We start from the raw sequence: 20,625 nt of genomic DNA, 5'->3' as shown, positions 1-20,625 counted from the left end.
GGGAGCAGGTTAATGAACAAGGAAAGATAATATACGACGGAGGTGAGACGCAGCAACTTCTTACTGAGGCAATTTACAAGAGGACTCAAAAGAGCCGTAGCCCGAGGCTGAGGAATGTGGCACGATGCAACTACATTCCCTGCAGGGATGAGGAAATATACATTCATGTGTGTGTGTCTGTGTGTGTGTGGACGGACGGCATATAAGAAAGTAAAGGAAACAGTTGAAGCAGTTCTTTACATTTAATTCTATTGTCCAACTTTTACAATTATTTTGATGGGAAATCGTACATTTTTGCAGTTATAGTATGTTTTCCAAAATTCTCTCAGAACATTTGAAATTTCCCAAAACTCCAACTTCTTGGATATGATAATTAATTCATATGATTTAAATGGTTCATAATTTGTCATCATCAGAGTCACACCACATGTTTCTAGTTTTCATAAAGTTTCCATTAAGTGCTACTACACATCAGCAAGTATCTCACAAATACGTTTTTCTTTAGATTTGTACAAAAAGTTTATGTTCAGTAATATATTTACTTCTTCCGACTAAATGTCCTGCAGGGGCGTGGTCACAGCTGAACAGGGGTCGGCCCTGCTCGACCCCGCAGAATGACCCTTCTGGGCCAGGTAATCTTTATAGTTCCGGGTCAGGAGAGTGTAGAGAAATGGATTTATACAGCTGTTCCCGTAGGTCAGACACGTGACGAAGAAGTTCACGTAGTTATGAGCAGCTGGAGACAGAGCTCGGAGGGACTCTGCAGAGAACAGTTTGGCCAGCTGCCATCCCCAGAAAGGTAAGAAACAGGCCCAGTAAGCCGCCACGATGCTGAAGATCATGGTCACGACTTTTTGTTTCAGGCCTTTCCGCACAGCGGAGCGGCTGCTTCCTCCCAAGCTAGCCTGCGCGGCCCAGTAGCGCCGGGCTAGCCCGACATACAACCCGACGATAACCAATCCAGGCACCAAAACGCTGGTGCAGAAGAGGACGGTGATATAAGCCTTGAAGGCCTCGTGGGTCCACGTCGGGAAGCAGATCCTCTTACTCGAACCTGCCGCGCTGGGTCTGCCCTCGCTGAGTCGGATCATCACCATCATGGGAAGCGTCAGCACGAAGGCCAAACCCCAGATGATTCCCGCCGTTAGCCGCCGCTTGCGGGTCGAGTTCCTGTGCGCGCTGAAGGGCCTGGCCACCGCACGATACCGCTCCAGGCTCATGGCGACCAAGGTGAAGACGCTGGCGTGCATGGTGAGGAGATCGAGACTGAGCAGGATGCGACAGCCCGCGTCGCCGAACAGCCAGTCGTGGACGAAGTAGGTGCAGACCACGAAGGGGATGGTGGAGAGGTAGAGCAGGTCCGCCAGAGCCAGGTTCACGATGTACACGTACATGGAGCCCGTCCGGCGCAGAGCGGCTGAGCGCGTGATGATGAGCGTGTACGTGTTGCCGGCCACACCCATCACGAACATGATTATCAGCGTGGCGCCAAGCAGGGTCATCGCCCACAGTTTCCCGCCGCCTCCAGCACCGCCACCACTGTCCTGGGAGCCTCCGTCTTCAGCCTGTGGGCTCAGGAGCAGTTCCAGCTGCGGAGTGATGGTGGTGTTAGGGGTGCAGTTCATTGCAGATCAGAGGTCAAAGGTCAGGGTCCAATTTTGAAGATCGTTGGCTCCTGGAATCTGAAAGAGGTTTAGAGTCTGCACAAGCATTTCAAGCTGTGAGGTTATTATTAACCTTTTTCGAAAACATATCAAAAAGTAGCAAAAGCAAAGATTTCCAAAGTGTTTGTCAGAACCAGATGTTCTGTTTGAATCCAAGAGAAAACTGAACGATGTGCAGGAGGGACCGGCAGACAGAGTACCGTCCACAGAACTGCTTGTGTGCTGCAGCACTTATCCCCAAAACAGAGGTCCTCCACGCGCTCATGATCCCACACGTCTGCATCGATAGAGCCTCCAGCAGAGATTCAAGTCATCAACAGGTGAGATGCTCTCAGTTACAGAGAGAGAAGAGGTGTTCTCTGTTGGACGTCGGGCTGCAGCAGATCTGAAAAGGTTCATTTGTTAGCGGCGGGGGGGGGGGGCGACGGGAGACAGGACTCTGACTTTCAACTGGACAAACTGTTCTCTCATGATGAGCTCCCGCGGTGTTTGAAAGGACTTCTGCTACTGACGTCTCCAGAGAGTGTCTCACCGGGGGATGAAACATTCGTCCATTTTAACACCACGGGCAAAAACAACCTCAGCGTGGTGTCTTCAGCAAATGGCAAATATTTCTTTAACCTCTTGTCTTCGTGGGACAGAGTTTGAGCGAATCAACAGCTGCGATGATCAAAATCCATGTCGTCCTCTCTCCTCGCTGGAATCATCCACGATGCTTCGCTGCAGCTCGTCTGCACCTCAGTGGATCCACAGACCAACCTCAGCTTCTTCTGTGTTCTTTGAGTTTTCTGGTCGCTGTCCACTCTACCTCCTCTTCTCTTCTCTCCTCTGTCCTACCTCTTTCTCACCCGGGTGAAGAACTAGCACAGCTCTATAGATTTATGAGGTATTCCTCCCGGGCCTCATCCCAGCGTCTCTGAGCACCAAGGTGTAGTTTTAGACCCCCGACGACATCATTGACTGAAGCAACTGTCCAAGAGTACACACACGAGTACACAAACGAGTACACACACGAGTTCACACACGAGTACAAACACGAGAGTACACACAAGAACACACACAAGTACACACACAGGTGCACAACCACTTTGGGATATTTATTTTAAAGCGGAATTTATTCAGCTTGCTAACCCAACAAATAAAATCAACCCTCTTTGTGAACTATGTATATGCATCTAAGTTTCTGCAGAATTTTACTTGCAGTAAAATCAGTTTTAAACAAAAAGAAACATTTGATTTAGTTTTCACTCATCTTCAGTCTTTTATCTGAAGAGTTTGATGTGAGCAATATATGAAAAATAATTTAGTCCTGTGAAATTAACAGAAACTTACAGAAATTAATTAATAAAATATTTGTATTCATTTGTGATCTTTAATTAAATGTTTGATGTCAGTCATGCATAGTAATGCCTTAAAAAACAACATTCAGCATTAAATCCTGTAAAGAAAATCAGTTTAATGTATTTTCAGTTCATTTTAAAAGTTAAAACTATCTTCAGAACTTGTAAACAACAATATCAATAACTTAGCTTTGTGAGAACCAATTAAGGGATATTTCAGAATCCAAGTTTCGACTGAAACGTTTAATATTTGTCTGTATACTTTGTTGTATAATACATTCATTTCCAGTTGGCGGCACATGGTTACAGTGCAGAGGAAAGTTTTTATCTCTGTGATTTTTATTTTATATAAGAGGATGATAAGGAGGAAGAGTGTTTCTTAACTCTCAAAATTAAAATAAATGAATCACTGAATGTAAAAATCTTTTTTTATTCATGCTCAATAATTTCATGTGTGATGTGGCCAAGCACAGAAATGTCTTTAAAGTAACGTGGCACCAAATCACAAAATGTGAGTTAGAAATAACAACAAAACCAACAAGACAACTGGATGTTTGATATTTATAAAAACAAAGTAAAATAACTAAATAGTTTGTTTTCATAGTCTGCCACATGGAGGCGCTGTTACACCATCTATTGGCTTATCCCACACATCTGATTAAAGGTGATGTGTCTTTAACAGGTTAAATAAATCAGAATCAAGATGAAAAACACATAAACATATGTTCCAGCCGCCAGGGGGTGATATGATAATAAGATGATCTGTATAATAAGCATCTCACGAAAAGCATCAAAGCTCTTCTCACCTTAACTACAACTTTTTTTTAAATCTTAAATCTAAACACTAAAATATATTTAACATGATACAAATTAAATCCACATAGTTCACAAAGTTGGTTGCATGAGTGACGTCTAATAATCCAAACATCAGAAATATAAACTCCAAGATGATATTTGTGTAACTTCCGCCCTGACTGGAAAGTGATCATTTGCAACTAATTAAAATTATTATCATTATTAATATTGCGTTATATTTCTTAATCCCACCAATGAATGCTGCCCTTGGTCCTTGTTTACATCCTTAACCTCATATTACCAGCAACAACCTTCAGTGTGACCATGCAGGTGATGACACTCAAGTCCCCCCCCCCAAACTACAGAGGGTGCCAGAGCTGATGTGGGTCCAGAGTCAGATCGGTGAAGGACAGAGAGGAGACGTCCAGCAGGCCTCGGCTCCCTCAGGGCCTGTGCTTGAACATGGCCTCCACTGAAAACACACACAAGTCCAACGTTACACAAAGAAAAGATCTGATTCACTTGAGGAGGTGTTGTGGATATTAATCCCTTTTCTGATTTGTAACCTCGCGCTCTGATTGAAGAGATTTTTATCTTTACATCGATGCTGAGCCATCGTATGTGAAGAGTTTTACTACATGTTGTAGTGGTAGATTTCTCATCATAAATGATATGAATATGTATGCATGTATATTTTGTAAAATAAATATTGTAGGAAAACTTCTTTAAAACATCCTCTGTCAAATGTCACAGAGGAAGTTCCCCCACAGCTTCCTCCCTGAAACTGCTCGGTGGCCAGAACTGGATTGTTCTGAGTGAACATGGAAAATACATAAAGACACAATGGGGGGTGGGGGTTGCATCATAAACAAATGTTAACACAAATTTAATCAGCTGCTAATTGTTGATTAATATTTAATAACCATTAAAAAAAACCTCTGAGTTCTCACTTGTGTACTCCTGGGGCGACATGGGCAGGCTCATGACGCTGTTGAAGTGCTTCACCCACTCCAGCTGGTCGCTCTCCATCTCGCAGGTGAACAGGAAGTAGCGGTCGGGCGTCTGGATGGTGATGCCGTGCTGCCAGGCGCCGTTGCAGTGGGTGCCAGCGGGCAAGCCGGTGGACACGTTGTAACCGTGGTCCCTGTGTCCCAGGAAGACCTCGCCTTTGGCAAAGGCGTCCTTGAGCAAAGCAGCAAAGGTTCGTGTGTGAGAGCAGCTCGAAAAGCAACACAACACAATTCTGCAAAACAAGCAACGCTGCCGAACACAAAGTGCAGATCTCATGTGTCACTGTGAGAGTGGAAAAAGAGTTTGGTTCATTGTGAAACTGTGGCAGACAAAGAAGGATACGGCCACAGTCCAAGTTACTCATGGGAACAACCACACCACATGCATTTGAGCTACATGGCCACTAGGGGGTTCAGTGAGTCCCCTGATTGTGAACGTGAAGCCAAAAACATGGATGAAATAAAATAAGCTTGAGACTGTTTCCTGCAGCCCAACCACTGTTCACTGGATCTGCTGCAGTATGTTATTTACACACTTTAATAAAGAGTAGCATGGTGAATCATCTGTTTTCATTATTATCATGATTATCCTCCTCGTGTTATCAGACTTCACTTCCCTTTTCTTTTCACTCACTACTCTTTCTTGTGGAACCCTCTCTGGGGTTTATTCAGACTTTTCCTTTGGCACAGCTAATGGTTGCTCCTTTTTACGTCAGCATCTAATCTGCCTTTGTTATCTGATGTGCAGACCCCCCCCCACACACACACACACACACACTCTTCTTCAGGCTCCTGGCAAAGTCTCAGTGTAATAAAAACCACTAATCTCCCACTGACTCACTGACTCACAGTCTCACTTTCACAACGTCTAAAACTCTGATATCTGATCATGCAGCTGAAAGCAGAAAACAGAGGCTGGTTCCCAAACCAGGTCGGGGAATGATTTACTCGAATCAAATTCACAGCCAATGAAAACACTATAATTAGTCACAACTGTTGAAAAATAATTTTTACAAGAAAGAAGTCCAACAATGAAGTCTAAAGACAGAATTTTACAAGAAATAGTTTAATTTAATCGATTTAATCAAGTTTCTCTCTCAATGCTGATTATTACTATAATGTTTTGCTGATGTGCCCAAAAATTACGTATTATATTATGAAGTAAAACTGACAAGATGATCCACATTCCTCTTTCTGAAGCAGGCAACAGGGATACATATCTTTTACACTCCATCAGGTGTTCACTTTACTCTGAAATTCTCCAAACTTGGACAGGCCCACATGTTTAATAATGTGACACTGGGAGTGAAACGACTTTATATCGTCCTTTCCTCACTGAGTCATCGCTTCATATCCCCACATCTCATTTGCTTGATGGAGAAAATAACTCCCTGTATGTCCGTCCCATGGTGTGTGTGTCTGTGTGTGTGTGTGTGTGTGTGTGTGTGTGTGTGTGTGTGTGTGTGTGTGTGTGTGTTATACCAGTGGATCTTTGAAGTACATGAGCCGTCTGTGGTCCAGAGTGAACCAGCGCTTCTTGAAACCTTCTGTTTGCTAAAGAGACAAAAGGAGATGGGGACACAGTCAGACGCTGGGCGAGAGACACACAGACAGTCAAAGAGAGAGAGAGAAAGAGAGAGAGAGAGAGAGTGAGAGAGAGAAACTGTGTAAAGACACAAAGCAGCATTGAACCAAAGGGGACGTCTGTCTGTGACTCACACTCTGTCTGGTGTCAACACTTCATCAATTACTTTCAGTTTATAAACATGTCTTCAAATGAACCTTAATAATCTGATGATCAATCTGAAACACAGATTATATATATTCTAAACTCACATTTTAAAGGAGACAAGATGCTTTGTCAGTTTGTATTTCTTGTTGTGTGTTGTATTGGTTTTTGTGTGTTGTTGCACAAGCATAAAATGTCCATTTATTATCTGAATAGAGTTTTTGATTAACCAGAATCATAAATCATAATATAGTAATAAACCAAAGCTTGACACGAGCTACGAGACTGTGAAACAATAATAACTGTACAAACCACAAATCATATAATATCAACTGTGTTTTAAGAAAAACATTGTGTATTTGTGCTGTCAAGGAGAAATACTACAATACCCACAATTCTCAGGTGCAGTAGGGAAACACAATCTGTTGTTTACCACAACCGTGAAAATCAAGTCAGCTAAGATCGGATCCTTCAGCGTTACAACAACACATGAAACACTCAACACAAAAACACAAGATACAATCCAGGATATATAATACGACACTATATCAGCGACAAGGTTAAATCCAAGGAGAAGTCGTTGGAAAGGGATCATTTGCAATGGTTTATGGGAAATGTAGTTCCTTCACTATTAAAACAGTCAAGCACACAGTCTTGTTCCTTTTACTGAAAAGTCCAAAGTATCATTTTTGGTCCCAAACTTTGAAAATGGAAAGATTTTTTTCAGAGCGGGTGGTTAATGGTTTACTTAAATATTTAGATAATACATAATATAATAATATTCTTCTTGACTGATAGTGATTATCTTTGCAGATGAATTCAACCATTTAGTCAAGAATACTTTCCTTTAAAGTTATAAACACATCATTGAAAAGCGGAAAGACGCTGAAAAGCCACAGTTTTAACACCAGTGCAGCAGCTGTGAAACCATTGTTCTTATACCAGTGACGTGACTCCCTCCTCAGCTCTGTCTCCTACACGTGTAGGAAACAAATGACACGGCGAGTCTCTTCCATCTCAACCTGACAGACGAGGGTCCACTACTCGTCTCTGTGCAGAACGTGATGAGTGGCTGAGGATCAGGTTTCCTCGTGTCGCTTGTGTCGGAGCTTTCTGTGAGAAAGCTGTCGCATGGGTTTGCATGAGCTAATTTAAAGTGTCACCGGTGGCTGACTGAATATTTAAATATGTACAAACGCCTCTTTGTCCGTTTCCTTAATCCCAACACTAGCTGTGTTTTGCTCGAGCCGATTTGAGGGTTTGTCACCTGAGGATTAAGTGGATCCTCAGGAAGAAGAAGGATCCGCTGACAGAACGGCAGATTGGACGCATGGACAGAATGGACACGTCTCAGCTGTCACTCAACGCGTCAGGCAGCTGAGTGACAGCTGGGAGAGTTTCCCTCTCAGCTCAGCTTCCAGTGAAGAGAGTGAGACATGAGCAGGAGATGGAATCACAGACAGAGAGCTGAGGATAGAGTTTGAATGAATGAAATGAACAGAATGAATTAACGTGTGTGGGGGCAGGGGGCGCTGCTGAGTTCAGTGCACGTCTGACAGCAGCTACAGAGATTCAGAGGTGTGTGTGTGTGAGTCTGTGTGTGTCTGTGTAGGTGTAACTTGCCCTGGGTCCTGTTTTCTCCATGTATCCCTCCTTCAGGAAGTTGCGGGTGAGTTTGGGAACCAGCTGAAAGCGACAAAATAAAACAAAAGGATCAAGAGCGACTCTAGAAAAACTTCGATTCAGGTATATCAATTAAATATCAGTGATCATCAGCAGTAGGTGTGTGATTGTGTGTGTGTGTGTGTGTGTGTGTGTGTGTGTGTGTGTGTGTGTGTGTGTCTCCTCACCTCAGCGTCTGTCGCCCCAGGAAAGGCCACCTTCAGGTAGTGAAGCTGAACTGCACGGATCGTATTGTACCAGTCAACGATCTCCTGATGAAGAGAGACACAGTTACTCCTTTTTAAATATCATCACTTATTTAGGGAAAAGATGTTTATGACAATTGTCTAACAGTAGATAAGCATCCAAATGTGCAGATTGTGCGTTATCTTATATCTAGAATATCTTTAGATGTGTTTGTTTTCATGCTAAAATATTGTTTAATATATAGATTTCACCACTAAGCTACTTCCACCTTATGATATTTCAATTTCACATTTAGCTACCGAGCATCAGCGGTTGGAGCTGAACACACTCAACCTGACGATGGACACTGAGCTCCTCCATTCATTTTCAATGTGTGTGATGAACGATGGATTGTGCAGCTTGAATGTCACATGTTCATGAATCTCATCGGCCAGTAGAATCACAGCTGATGGTTTTTAAAGGTTCAGAGAGTCGCCAATATCAACCTAACTCCAACACGTCTGCTCCTCCACGTGACAGGCGACAAATATCACATCCCATTGCAAAGGTATTGATTTACAGAATAGCACACAAACACACACACACACACACACACACACAAACAAACACACAGGGGATCCCAGACAGACCTTGCCGTTTTCGTGGTAGATGAACATGTTGCGGGTGCTGTAGTCTTTCAGGTACGTGATCTGGAGGCCGTGGGGGTTTCCGATCTTCTCTGGCTGGAAGATGGCGTTGATGCTGTCCACCTTGATCACGGCTTTGGGCTCCTTAGCCTGCGTGAAGAGAGGGAGGAGGAAGAGGAGGAGGAGGAAGATGAGGAGGTTGTTGCGTGTGTTCAAGTGAAATGCCCAGATCACACACATTAAATAACAACTGCCTCCTTCAGGCATCAGTGAGATTGAATATTGTAAATCTGTTGATTTCAGCTTGAGGAAACAGAAAAGTAAACACAATGTTTTGGGCTTCAGAATAAAAGTCCTCTTATGAAGTGAAGGTGTGAGTTTGGGATCAAGGCCCGGGGACGTGTCTGCTGCTCTTTGAAGACGTGAACCATGAAAATAAGATCGATTACCGTTATCTACACATCAGCATCACCGATAACCATCATGTCTGAAACACACACTGAAGCTGTGAGTGGATTCCTGGGCTTGAATCCGTCCTGACTAAATCTAAATCAGCCTCTGAGGCCAGAACCTGAGTTTGGATCCTCTGACTCCGCCACAGATTGTTTTTATAAGATATCTCACAGCCGATTAGATTTGATACGTTTCACCTCGACTCTCCCGGTGTGAGTGTTTGTGAGCAGCCGTTAAGAAGCATTTAGAGAAATTCCCTCAAGGTGTTCTTCAGATATCTTGTTCGCAGAATAAACATTAATTTTCCTGTCTTTAAATAACTTGTTCCCTCCTCACTCTTCACCGTGGAGAACAAAGTGCTCGGCTGCACGGAGACGCTCACACGCAGCATTTACAAGTGGTTTTGTATATGTGTGGGTATGTAAATTGGATGTGTGTAGAAATACTGCAGCAAATAATGTGTGGGTGTTGTCTGCAGTTTATTTCATGTCTTTAAAGAGTCTTTTAATTAAGGTGTCGGTGATGTGGTTGCATGTGTGTGTGTGTGTGTGTGTGTGTGTGTGTGAAGACATTAACTTTCTAATTAAAGGAGTATTGCAGATGTGAGAGAGTGTGAGGAGTGTGTAAAGTGTGTGTCTGCCTATATGTTTGTGTGTGTGTGTGTGTGTGTGTGTGTGTGTGTGTGTGTGTGTGTTTGTGTGCGTGTGTGTGTGCTGCTGCTTACGTCATATTTAGTTAAGTACTTCAGAGTCCCCTCCCGCTCTGACAGGACGAATCGCCTGCTGAAGAACTGCCCGTTGTCCCGCCCCCTCTTCATCAACAGGCCGTCTTTAGTTCCTGCAGGAGAACGACAAAAGGCCATTTATTAACAAGAGTGTGTTTTATGTATGTACACACACACTCATGCACACACAAACACAAACAAACACAAACACAAACACACACTTACCTTCCTCATAAATGAAACTCTTTCCCGGATCGCAAAACTCTTTCCTCTCGTACTTTGCTCTTATCCACTGCTCCCGCAACACCCTGGACACACACACACACACACACACACACACACACACACACACACACACACACACACACACAAAGGACAAGTAAGCAGAGCTGCTTGTAACACAAACTGAGCGGAACAAACAATAACACACGTCAATGATGCGGTAAAGCATATTCAGACCCAAGTAGGAGAAGGAACTAACTTTTAGAAGTAACATTCTATTGTTTCATTTTCTGAGCTCCATTAGATTTTATGTAATCTGGAGCAGGCTGGCACAAAAATGTCCTTCAGGATTAATAAAGTCTTATCTTATCTTAATTTTCAGTTGGCTGATGATATCGTCAGGCAAATATGAGTCTTTCAGTTTCTGAGCTGATGTTTGCTGATTTGAAAACTTGGGGGAAAAGAAGAAGGAAAGAAAAAGAGGCTGTGGAAAACTAGAGCCCAGTTTAAGTTTGCTGATTTGAAAAATATTATTCTACAGAATAAACGATGAAATGTGTGAATCTGCATTCTCTATAGTTTGTTGTATTTTTTGTATAGTTATTAACAATAGAGTTTAATAAGGTTTTTAAAGAAGTTCATGGTTGGACTGTATAATATCAAACCTTGTATTATTTTGTCTTGTGTTTGATAAATATCTTGGCTGATACACGGTACTGGACATTTATTACTCACTAAATATATATATATTGACTCTGCTCTTATTTAATTTTGCAGTTTTATTCTCTCTGAACTTTAAAGACACTGAAGGATCAATTTGAATCCAGCCGAGTCAACATTCTTTATTCACAGAAGTCAGAAGAGAGAAGAGATCAGGCCTCAGTGTCTCCTCGGAGGAGGATCAAAGACAGATCCATGCGTGGTGTGTGTCTTTGTGTGAGTGTGTGTGTCTGTGTGTGAGTGTGTGTGTCTGTGTGGTTGAGTGAAGGGCATATGTAGATCCAAGCTGTCCTCAGACTAACTTCCACAGCTATGGCAGTGAGCTCCTCCTTCTATTCAGACACAATAGATTATTTGATCATTTGTTTCTGAAAAACGTTTTGATCTTATTGGTTGAAACCCTCTTCTCGTCCCAGTCGCCGTTCATAAATGAAGTTAGTGAGCGAATCCCGGACAAGTCGACTTCGAGCAGTTTTCCGTCAGTGAGCGTTGGTGTGTTTTGGGCGAGAAGCTTGGTCGAGGGGGTCGAGCGGATCGAGGGTAGGAGGAGGGGGGGTGTACCGGATGCTTATTTTAAAAGTGAAGTCTCTCTGTAACTTCCCCAGGATCAGACCTTGTCAGTCAGCGGGTAAACGTCAGCAGTGGTATTTTATTTTGTATATTCTCGTGTCACCTGAGACGGTTCATCTCTTTCCTGAAACGTGTTTCCGTCACAGAGTCGTGGTTCCTGTCGGGTGGCGGCCGGCCAAGCTACAGTAACACAATCCCTCACTGTGTCTGCTAGACACACGCTGACAATGAGGCAGTCATAGTGTGTCTGCAGGTGAGACACCAGACAATAACTTTGTCTCTCTGACCTCAAGGGACACAGACACCGACTTCTGGTGCTACACACTTTTAAATATATGATACAAATCTGTATAAAAAGGATATTTTATACAGCGTGTATGATTTTGATCTGTGTGTGTCTGTGTGTGTTGTTTACTCACTGACAGTCTTTGTGCGTTGGTTTGTAGTAGTAGACGGGAACAGCAGCCTCGTATTTACTCTTCATCAGCTCATTACCGTTCTCAGCCATGAACTGAACAGACACACACACACACACACACAAATCCTCATCAACGTTACACAACAAACGTATAAATCAGGGAGTTGGAATGATGAATGGAACAAGTATCTCTGGATAAAGACGTGAACGGTACCAACATCATTTTTTTTAATGGTTTAATTTCTGGGAATCGCGCTCCCAGCTGCAGGATCACTGGGAAACCCACTGGGCAGGAATGTGTTTATCTAACATCTGAGATAACTGATGATTTATTTCACCACAGAGGCTTTGAAGGGGAAAAGGGAAAACTTAAAATACTGTAATGTAGGTTGTAAATGTGAAGATCAGGCTTCTGTGATTTGAAGTAAGAGAAAAGAAAAAGGGTAATTTAAGTGTCCATCAGACAAACGCCCCAAAAACTGAAGTACTAGTATCTGTTGGTCTGAGAGAAGAGGACGTGTGCCTGAGACTTGACTGTGATGGATGAGGATCATTTACTGCTTTGTGTTCTTCTGTTATTCTATTCAAGCTGTTATGAGACAGAGAATAAAAATCACTGTGTAGCGGATATTACAGTTTGTTAAAATAAAGTACAAATGTCATTAAACGCAGTAAATTACTTTCAATATTAACCATGAAATTAATGTTGTAATTGTATTTGTGTGTGTTTTTAAACCTCTATAGTATAACTAAAGTTTGTCTCTGGAATATGATGATAAGAGCTCTGTAACTTTTGTCTCAGAGATTCAATAATTCCACTAGTCGTTATTGAAAAACAAACTGATCATCGTCAAAGTTTATAGATATTGATCACAAGCCTTTAAAAACCAGTGAAGTGTTACCGATGAGACTTGGTTCAAACTGAAATGTACTGGGCCTCACCTGCATCTCCTGGTCCTCCCAGTGCGACAGGCTCAGGGACTTGACTTTGCTGATGTCGGGGATGTTGCGGTGGATCCCGGAGCAGGCCAGGCAGATGAACACGCCCAGGGAGCAGGAGCCCCAGTCAGGATCTGCAGACAGGAGGATGGAGAGAACATGTGGATTAGGTTTTGCTCACCGTGGGTTTGGAGGGAGAGGACGTGGGTACCGAACAAATACTGTGACACGGACTAAAGTAAGTCTCGCTCTGGAACTGATAGGAGTGTGAACCTGAATGTGACTGAAGAGGCTGAGTCTGAGAGAAAAGCTGCTTCAGTTTAACTCCTCAGTTCACACGTGCACTAAAATCTGCACCGTGCACAGAACCTTTTCGAGAGTAATCATTATTTAACAGATGAAGGCGGGGCCTGTCTTTAAAAGGTTATTACATCTGTTGTGTTGCTCAACTGCAGAGAACCGACGCCCCGGGGCCTGGATCCTGTGAATTCCTGATCTGACTGCAGTGCAATAAATGCAGGTCACCGTATGAGGCCGTGCACGAGCGGCTCCACTGCCCCTTGAAGCCAAAACCAACAGAGCACTCCTCGGTCAGCAGGGAGTCAAAACCTGAGACACAGGTTCTGAGCAGGAGAAAATGGCACAGGCTGCTTTTTGTTGGTGTGAAACAGCTTTTGCTGCAGGATCATTATAAAATATGGTTAAATAATGACCCCTCAGGAACAAAAGTGTGAATATTTAATGCAGAAACACATTTTCTAACAGTTTTTAATAAAAATAGAGTCTGAGCAGATTGCTTTTATTTGGATAACACTTCAGGTGCAATGTCTTTGGCAGGACCGACTTGCAAAGTGTCCAAGACAAGACATTTAATCCTACTGCGCCAAACTGTAAGTTCTAATAAATACGATATGAAAATCACAAACTAATTTCAAAGGCCGATGACAGAGGACAGGGTCAAATGAGCTTTTAACTGCATTCAGAGCACGGCCAGTGGAAAGAAACACAAAGTCTTTCAACAGGGGAGAGCAAGAAGTGGACAAGACTGACTGCACTGGTCAACACCAGGGGACATAAGAGTTAAACTCTGAATGTCTGAGTGGACTCATGTGTCCAGTGAGCGTCTGAGTCACTTCTGAATGAAGACTAACTCGTATTTCAGTCTTTGAAACGTGTCCAGTGACGTCCTGGCTGCAAAAAAAACAAACTTTTGTCACAGTTCAAAGTTTGGATTGAAAATATTTCAGCTCTGTGACATTTGGATGATTTATTTAGATTTTGTTAAAACCGCTTAAGAGGCAGGTGAGAAGGCAAACTAAAAAGAGTTAATCAAACATGACCAACTTCTAGGATTCCACTTATCAACTTCACCGGGGAGGTTATTTTCAATCAGTGTCCATTTGTGTATTGGTTTCTTTGTTGGTTTATGTTTTCAAAGCATTGTGCATGAACCATAGAACCAGGTTTCCTGAAACTTTGAGGAAGGATGAGCCACAGGCCAAGAAAGAAACTCTTAAATGTTGAAGCGGATCCGGATCAGGGGTCAGATCCAAGGATTTGTTTTTCAAATTCATGGATTTTGAGGAAAACAAGTTACATTCCGGGGGCACTACTGAGGAAGTAAGGCAAAAATGGCTATTATCATGTTGTTATTCCAACATTAAAAATAAAACATAGCTACCGTATCAGAATGTATGACCAGTGGTTGTTATTGAACCTCTAATGAAATGTATATGATTTGATCATTAGGCTTCTGTTTAAACAATAGTTACATCACAGAGAAGCAAGTTACTGTAACTTTCTAATAAGTGTTGGAACTTTCCATTCTGTGCTTTACTTGTTATTGCATTTTGATGGTATTTATATAAGTTATATTCCAGTAGCACTTCTCCAGCTGACAGACTCAGGCTCTTCCCTCAGCTCGTGTCCTGGACTCTGAGCTGCTCAGAGGGGGGGAGCAGCGTCCAGGGCCTCGCAGCTGAGGGTGTGTGCAGCTCGGACATGTTGGAACCCGCTGAGGAGCTTCTTCTGCGGCAGCTTCAACATCTCACAGCAAAGAGCTGGAGCTGTTCCCCGTTGACTCCTCCCTCGGACTGCTCACCTTGTCCCACATTTCACCTCCACAACCACAAAACAGCGCGCAAAGACGCGAACCGGACACTTTTACGCTCCAAATACGTGGAGCTGGAACTGTTGCGAGGTAAAGAAGCGTATGGACATGGTTTATCACATCTGCTTTAGCAACATGGCACCTCCCACACCTCTCGCCTCAGCTCCTTCACACGCTACAGCTGGTAAAACACATGTCTTAATGCTCCTACCTGGCGCGCCACAATCCGCGCAGGCGTCATTTCCAGGGTTGTGCAGAATCTCCCGCAGCGCGCGGGTGGCTCTGTCGATGGCCGACATGTCAGATCGATTATTCCTCCGCTTCCAGGGAGAAGGAGAGAGACGGAGGAGGGAGGGAGAGTGAGAGAGAGAGAGAGAGAGAGAGAGAGAGAGAGAGAGAGAGAGAGAGAGAGAGAGAGAGAGAGAGAGCGAGAGAGGGGGTGGGGGAGAACCATGAAAGGTAAAGGTGTGCCTCCTCCTCAAACTCCACTCCCCCTCTCCTGGCTGCGGGCAAGTGCGCACAGGTTGGCGCAGCGCGCTCCAGGGAGTCAGCTCCGGCTCGACAGCATCCGAATCAAGGCCTCCGGATAAAGTTTGAAACCACTTCCCTCCTCCTCCTCTTCGACCCACAGTCCAGTTCGGACGGTTCCTCCGGGCGCGGCTCGGCTCATGCGACGTGATGCGTGCAATTTGGAGCCAGAACCAGCTCCACAGTCCCGCAGCAGGACCGGCTGAGTGTGTGTGTGTGTGTTAATGTGTGTGTTTTGGGGGTTGGAGAGTATGGTGTGTTGTGTGTGTGCGTGTGTGAAAAGAAAAAGTCCACACATGAGGAAGTGAAATGTCAGAGGTTGTTCAAACATGCTTTTCCGCATAATTCAAAGTGAGGTCGCTGTGCGCGCATCCTTTGACGTCGTTTAATCATCTGTGCAAGAAGAGATGTGAGAATCCAAACAGCAGCAGGAGAACAGAGATGAAGTGGAAACATGTTGAAATCTGACACCGTGACAAAGATGGATTCATGCTCACGTTTCATAACTGTTCTGTCAAACCAAGACAGGTGAATAAAGTCACCTGAAGCTGAAGCTTCATGGAATGAGGAGGATCTGGTTTGGTTTAATGTTTCTGTGTGTTTCAGTGCAGCCACAGTTCAACACGTTTGCTTCAATAGAAAGGAAACAATCTGATAAATTAATACATATTGAATTATATAACTACCTATATAACTTTACACATTATTCATGTACTTGTGAATTAACTTATTTAATTCTGCCTGTATGTATCCATGTCTGTATTATTGGGTCATTTTTTTTATGTCTTTAATTGTATTTAGACAGTTTTGGTCCTGGAGTGTCAAGTGTCTGTCAAATGTAAAATGTAAATATTTACACTGTATTCCTCAAAATTTTCAATGATTTTGTTGAAACTTTATTTGAAGAAACATTAAAGTAAAAAACAAAAACACAAAATATAATAATATATATAGATATATAGGAATAGATTCCTTTGCTTTATTAAGCTGAAATGTTGACATCTCTTAACTACCAGGGACGTCAGTATCAATAAATATAACATACTGAAAGTGTAAAAGTCCTGCATGTATTTTACACTAAACAAAGGTACTTCAACTATAATATATCATAATATGCAAAGGGAAAGAAATAGGACATTTTGAACTAAGTAAAAAGGCTCAATATAAAAAAGAATACTAGAGGATAATGGAAATTAAATAGACGTGTTGAATAACGACAAGGAAGCGTGTGCAATTGAGTATTGTGTGTACTGTGTTGTTGTAGATGTAAAAAGTATAGAAGCGGAAACACAAGTCAAGTCTGCACCTTGTGGTGGTTGTGTGTTGATCCAGTAGGTGGCGCAAATTCACCACTTTTCCTCCAGGTATGAGCACTGGCGCCAGTGTTGAGTTGCTAAGGTGAGTTTGATCCTCTGTAGATTGAATTAAGGGGGTTAACTGATCAGCTCATAATCACTAATACTGATAATCATCCTCTTACAAAGAAAATAATATTCTATTGATACAACATTCTCCTTCTTTGAATGACCTGCAGCTCTCCCTGTCCAGGTTGGACAGGGACTAAATATTAGAAAGTCCAGGTTATTAGTTTGACTCTTTGCCACTGACACATCCTGCTGTGTTTGATTCTCTCTCCTACACAGTGACTCTGTCTATTCTATGACACACAACCAATAAATGAAACTTCAGGAGCTGTGCAGCAAGTTTTAAATCCACTGGAGATTTTAAATTGAATGAATTATCCAGTTCTGATGATGGGAAGATTAAAAACCAGGCTTCTCAAAAACCTGCTGCCATTAAAACACATTGTGTCTCCTGACTCATGCATGAACAAGCAGAACAAAACATCGCACAAAACAATTCAATACAAACACATACACAGCGGGGAAACAGCAGGAGCGCCACATGGATTCATCATCTGTCGTCTGCTGAACTCTTTCAACTAAAGCTGAAGTCGCGTTTGAAAATGCAAACAAAATTAAAAACGGTTAGATAACGTTGAGACAAACAACATTTTAACGACACTTCCTAAAATAACAGTGTACAAGTACGAGGGCCCGAGAACTGTGGCCTGGTATTCAAGCTTTTATTCTGCTCAACCAATCGAGAGTCAGTTTCAGCTGTCAAATCAGAAACCTGATCACTTGAATGTACATCACTTTGATCAGAACGACCTCAAGGGACAGAAACCAACTTTGAGAAAAAATGTATTTCAGACATCCACTCACATGGAGGGTGTATGACCTTGACCGGAGCCAGCCACCAGGGGGCGATCAACATGATTTGGCCACACTTTTGAGGGAGCTGGACCTTCAGCTGATGTTTAATGCATATTTAAGACTTTTGTGAGAGAACTATTCATTATCCCCGTGAATTCGGATACAGCGAGGTAATATTAGCATAAGCTTGCAATAGCTAACTGTTTACACGTTTTAATTCTGAAGATGAAAAGATACAAAAGATATTACGTAACCTGCGTACGTGCCGTGCATGGAAAGTTTGAAAGGTTAAAAGTTAGTAAGAGAGTGAGCGGCTTAGAAAATGGTTAATTGTCAAGTCAGTTGTGTATTTGGTGTAACTGTAATCCACAGAAATGAACATTTGATTAGATCGGGGGAGGGGAGGAAAATAGATTTTAAAGACAGGAAGCACCGACGGTTAAAGGAGAAAGAACAAAGGAGAAAAGATTGAGACAGGCAGAAAACTAAAAAGAGAAACAGAGAAAGAGAGAGAGAGAGAGGGGGGGGGGATACTAATTAAAACACTGAGATGCAGTTGTTGGACAGAAGGATGTCCACAGCTTCCTGACATGACAGGATTTCTGATACACATTCTAATTTGTATAGTTCCTGTTTTACTTACTTTTGTGACAAGCATGAAAGAGAAATGTGAAATAGCACTTTTTGGACTTTTGGTATTGGAGATTTTTTTTTGTTATCACATCTGAGCATAACCAGTAAATTGCCTTTTCTCAGATGATCTTACAGCAACATGACAACAGCCTCAATTTCCATCAGATTTCTTATTTCGTTTAACGGGAAATTTAACAAAGATGATGTGACTGAGTTTCATCTTGTGCACATTATTTATCTGTGGAGGTTTTTCTTGTTTGAAGTCACAGACGAGAGCAGCAGCTACTATGAGTGTAACTGCAGCAGCCAGTGGATTTGTTGTCCTTCTTCTCACTGTGACAGGTACTGTACCTCTACATTCATGTTGTCACTCTATTTTACACACAGACTTCTGATTCACCTGAATTATCATCAGTATTATTTTGTTTCTTTGTTTTAAAGTTTCTATCGTCTAGAGCTCAAAACATTACAGTGTCTCAAACATGTTATTGTGAACTGGAATCTTGATTCTTTGGTGGATGTCCTCTCAGACACCGGAGAATTTGTCTCTCACCAAAATCCTGACTTATGAATAGTAAGAGTCCCTGCACCTTCCAGCAGGTCAGCAGGGTGACCTCACACTTCCACATGATGTTAGAGAATCTGAGCAAAGCAGGAAGTGAGCTTGTAGCTTGAGCAGCAAAATGGCCGACAGGATGCAGACAGGTAAAAAAAACTCTCCACAGAGTAGATTCACCAGAGAGGACGACTGGGTACCTCCCCCTACTGGCTAGAAAAGGTCACAACATGTCACCCAATGAGCCACTACAGTGTTATACAAAGTGTACAATCGCTTTCTCTATAGCACTTATACAATATACAATACTGCAGCTTTAACAATGTGTTTTCGCTGCTTTTCTAGTGTGGTCTAAACTTGCGTGTGGTGTGAATGTGTGTATATGAGGTGGACTGACGTCTGGTTCAAGTCAACAGGAAGCTTAACGTATAGTAATTAAATTATGTCCAAGTTCAAAGTAGCAAAATAACAAATGATAATTAATGAAAATCAACAAACTGAGGAGCGTGAGGTTGAAAATCTGTTTCTCTTCAGCGTCTTTGTCTCTCGTCAACACCTGGTTCCATTGACCTCATTCTGCTGAATGTGACGTCACTGACTGGTTTTAGTCTCAGCTGGTCAGCTATAGTCAAACTTGTTCTCAAATTAAAATGTTCCAACAGAATAAATAGCAGTTTATTTTCAAGTTCAATTTTAAATCTTTTTTTAATTTGTCCTTTTCATGTCAATCTTAATTGCATTTTAATGAGACACTGAACTGATGAGATTAAAACACACCAGTTTCTCTCAAGTCTCATTAAATTTGTCTTTCTTGTGTCAGTGAGATCTTGTGATGTGGAAGATAGAGGTTTGATAAGAACAGCCACTGAAGTTTCACACTCGCACAAACCACAGTTTGCACAAACCACAGTTTGATCTACCACCATCGGGCTCAGCATGCAGGTCGGTGTAAAGAGGAAGGAAGGGCCGGGGGGGGGGGGGGGGGGGGGTGTTTAACAGTTTAAATGTATCTTTCTCTTACAGAATCTGTCTTTATTCTCAGACTCTTCTGTGTTGTAGGTAGACGTGTCTGTGATGTGACTGAGTTTCATCTCGTGCACATTATTTATCTGTGGACGTTTTTCTTGTTTGAAGTCACAAACGAGAGCAGCAGCTACTATGAGTGTAACTGCAGCAGCCAGTGGATTTGTTGTCCTTCTTCTCACTGTGACAGGTACTGTACCTCTACATTCATGTTGTCACTCTATTTTACACTCAGACTTCTGATTCACCTGAAGTGAGTTTGAGAAAGAAAGTAAAAATATAAATGAACCATTCATTCATTTTCAAATCACCACCTGTAAAGTGATGCAGAAAGAAATTATAGGATGGAATTATTATCATCAGTATTATTATTATGACTATTATTATGGAATGTTATTATTATAATTATTATCCTCATCATGACTGAGTTCCTCTCCTCTCGATGAGGACTTGTCATCAGTGTGTGGAGTCATTAGT

The 20,625-nt window shown here is 42.4% G+C and overlaps 2 protein-coding genes across 2 annotated transcripts; both read right to left on the bottom strand.

Annotated features, from left to right (window-relative positions):
• Positions 1-551: 551 nt before the first annotated feature.
• Positions 552-1,625, bottom strand: uts2r4 (urotensin-2 receptor 4). Its single transcript, XM_062388379.1, has one exon. It carries the CDS (start codon positions 1,623-1,625, stop codon positions 552-554), a length of 1,074 nt encoding a protein of 357 aa, XP_062244363.1.
• Positions 1,626-3,414: 1,789 nt separating this feature from the next.
• On the bottom strand, positions 3,415-15,599 carry zgc:92360 (uncharacterized protein LOC436988 homolog). The gene is made up of 11 exons (XM_062388364.1): positions 15,401-15,599; positions 13,083-13,213; positions 12,142-12,233; positions 10,436-10,518; positions 10,211-10,323; positions 9,037-9,183; positions 8,389-8,472; positions 8,162-8,224; positions 6,292-6,363; positions 4,750-4,981; positions 3,415-4,271 (listed from the first exon to the last, which is right to left on the bottom strand). Exons 1-11 carry the CDS (start codon positions 15,486-15,488, stop codon positions 4,243-4,245), a joined length of 1,134 nt encoding a protein of 377 aa, XP_062244348.1. The 5' UTR covers positions 15,489-15,599; the 3' UTR covers positions 3,415-4,242.
• Positions 15,600-20,625: the final 5,026 nt, after the last annotated feature.

This window comes from Platichthys flesus, chromosome 5 (assembly GCF_949316205.1).
Source record: "Platichthys flesus chromosome 5, fPlaFle2.1, whole genome shotgun sequence".
Lineage (NCBI taxonomy): Eukaryota > Metazoa > Chordata > Actinopteri > Pleuronectiformes > Pleuronectidae > Platichthys > Platichthys flesus.
This window is presented reverse-complemented; position numbering and strand designations above follow the sequence as displayed.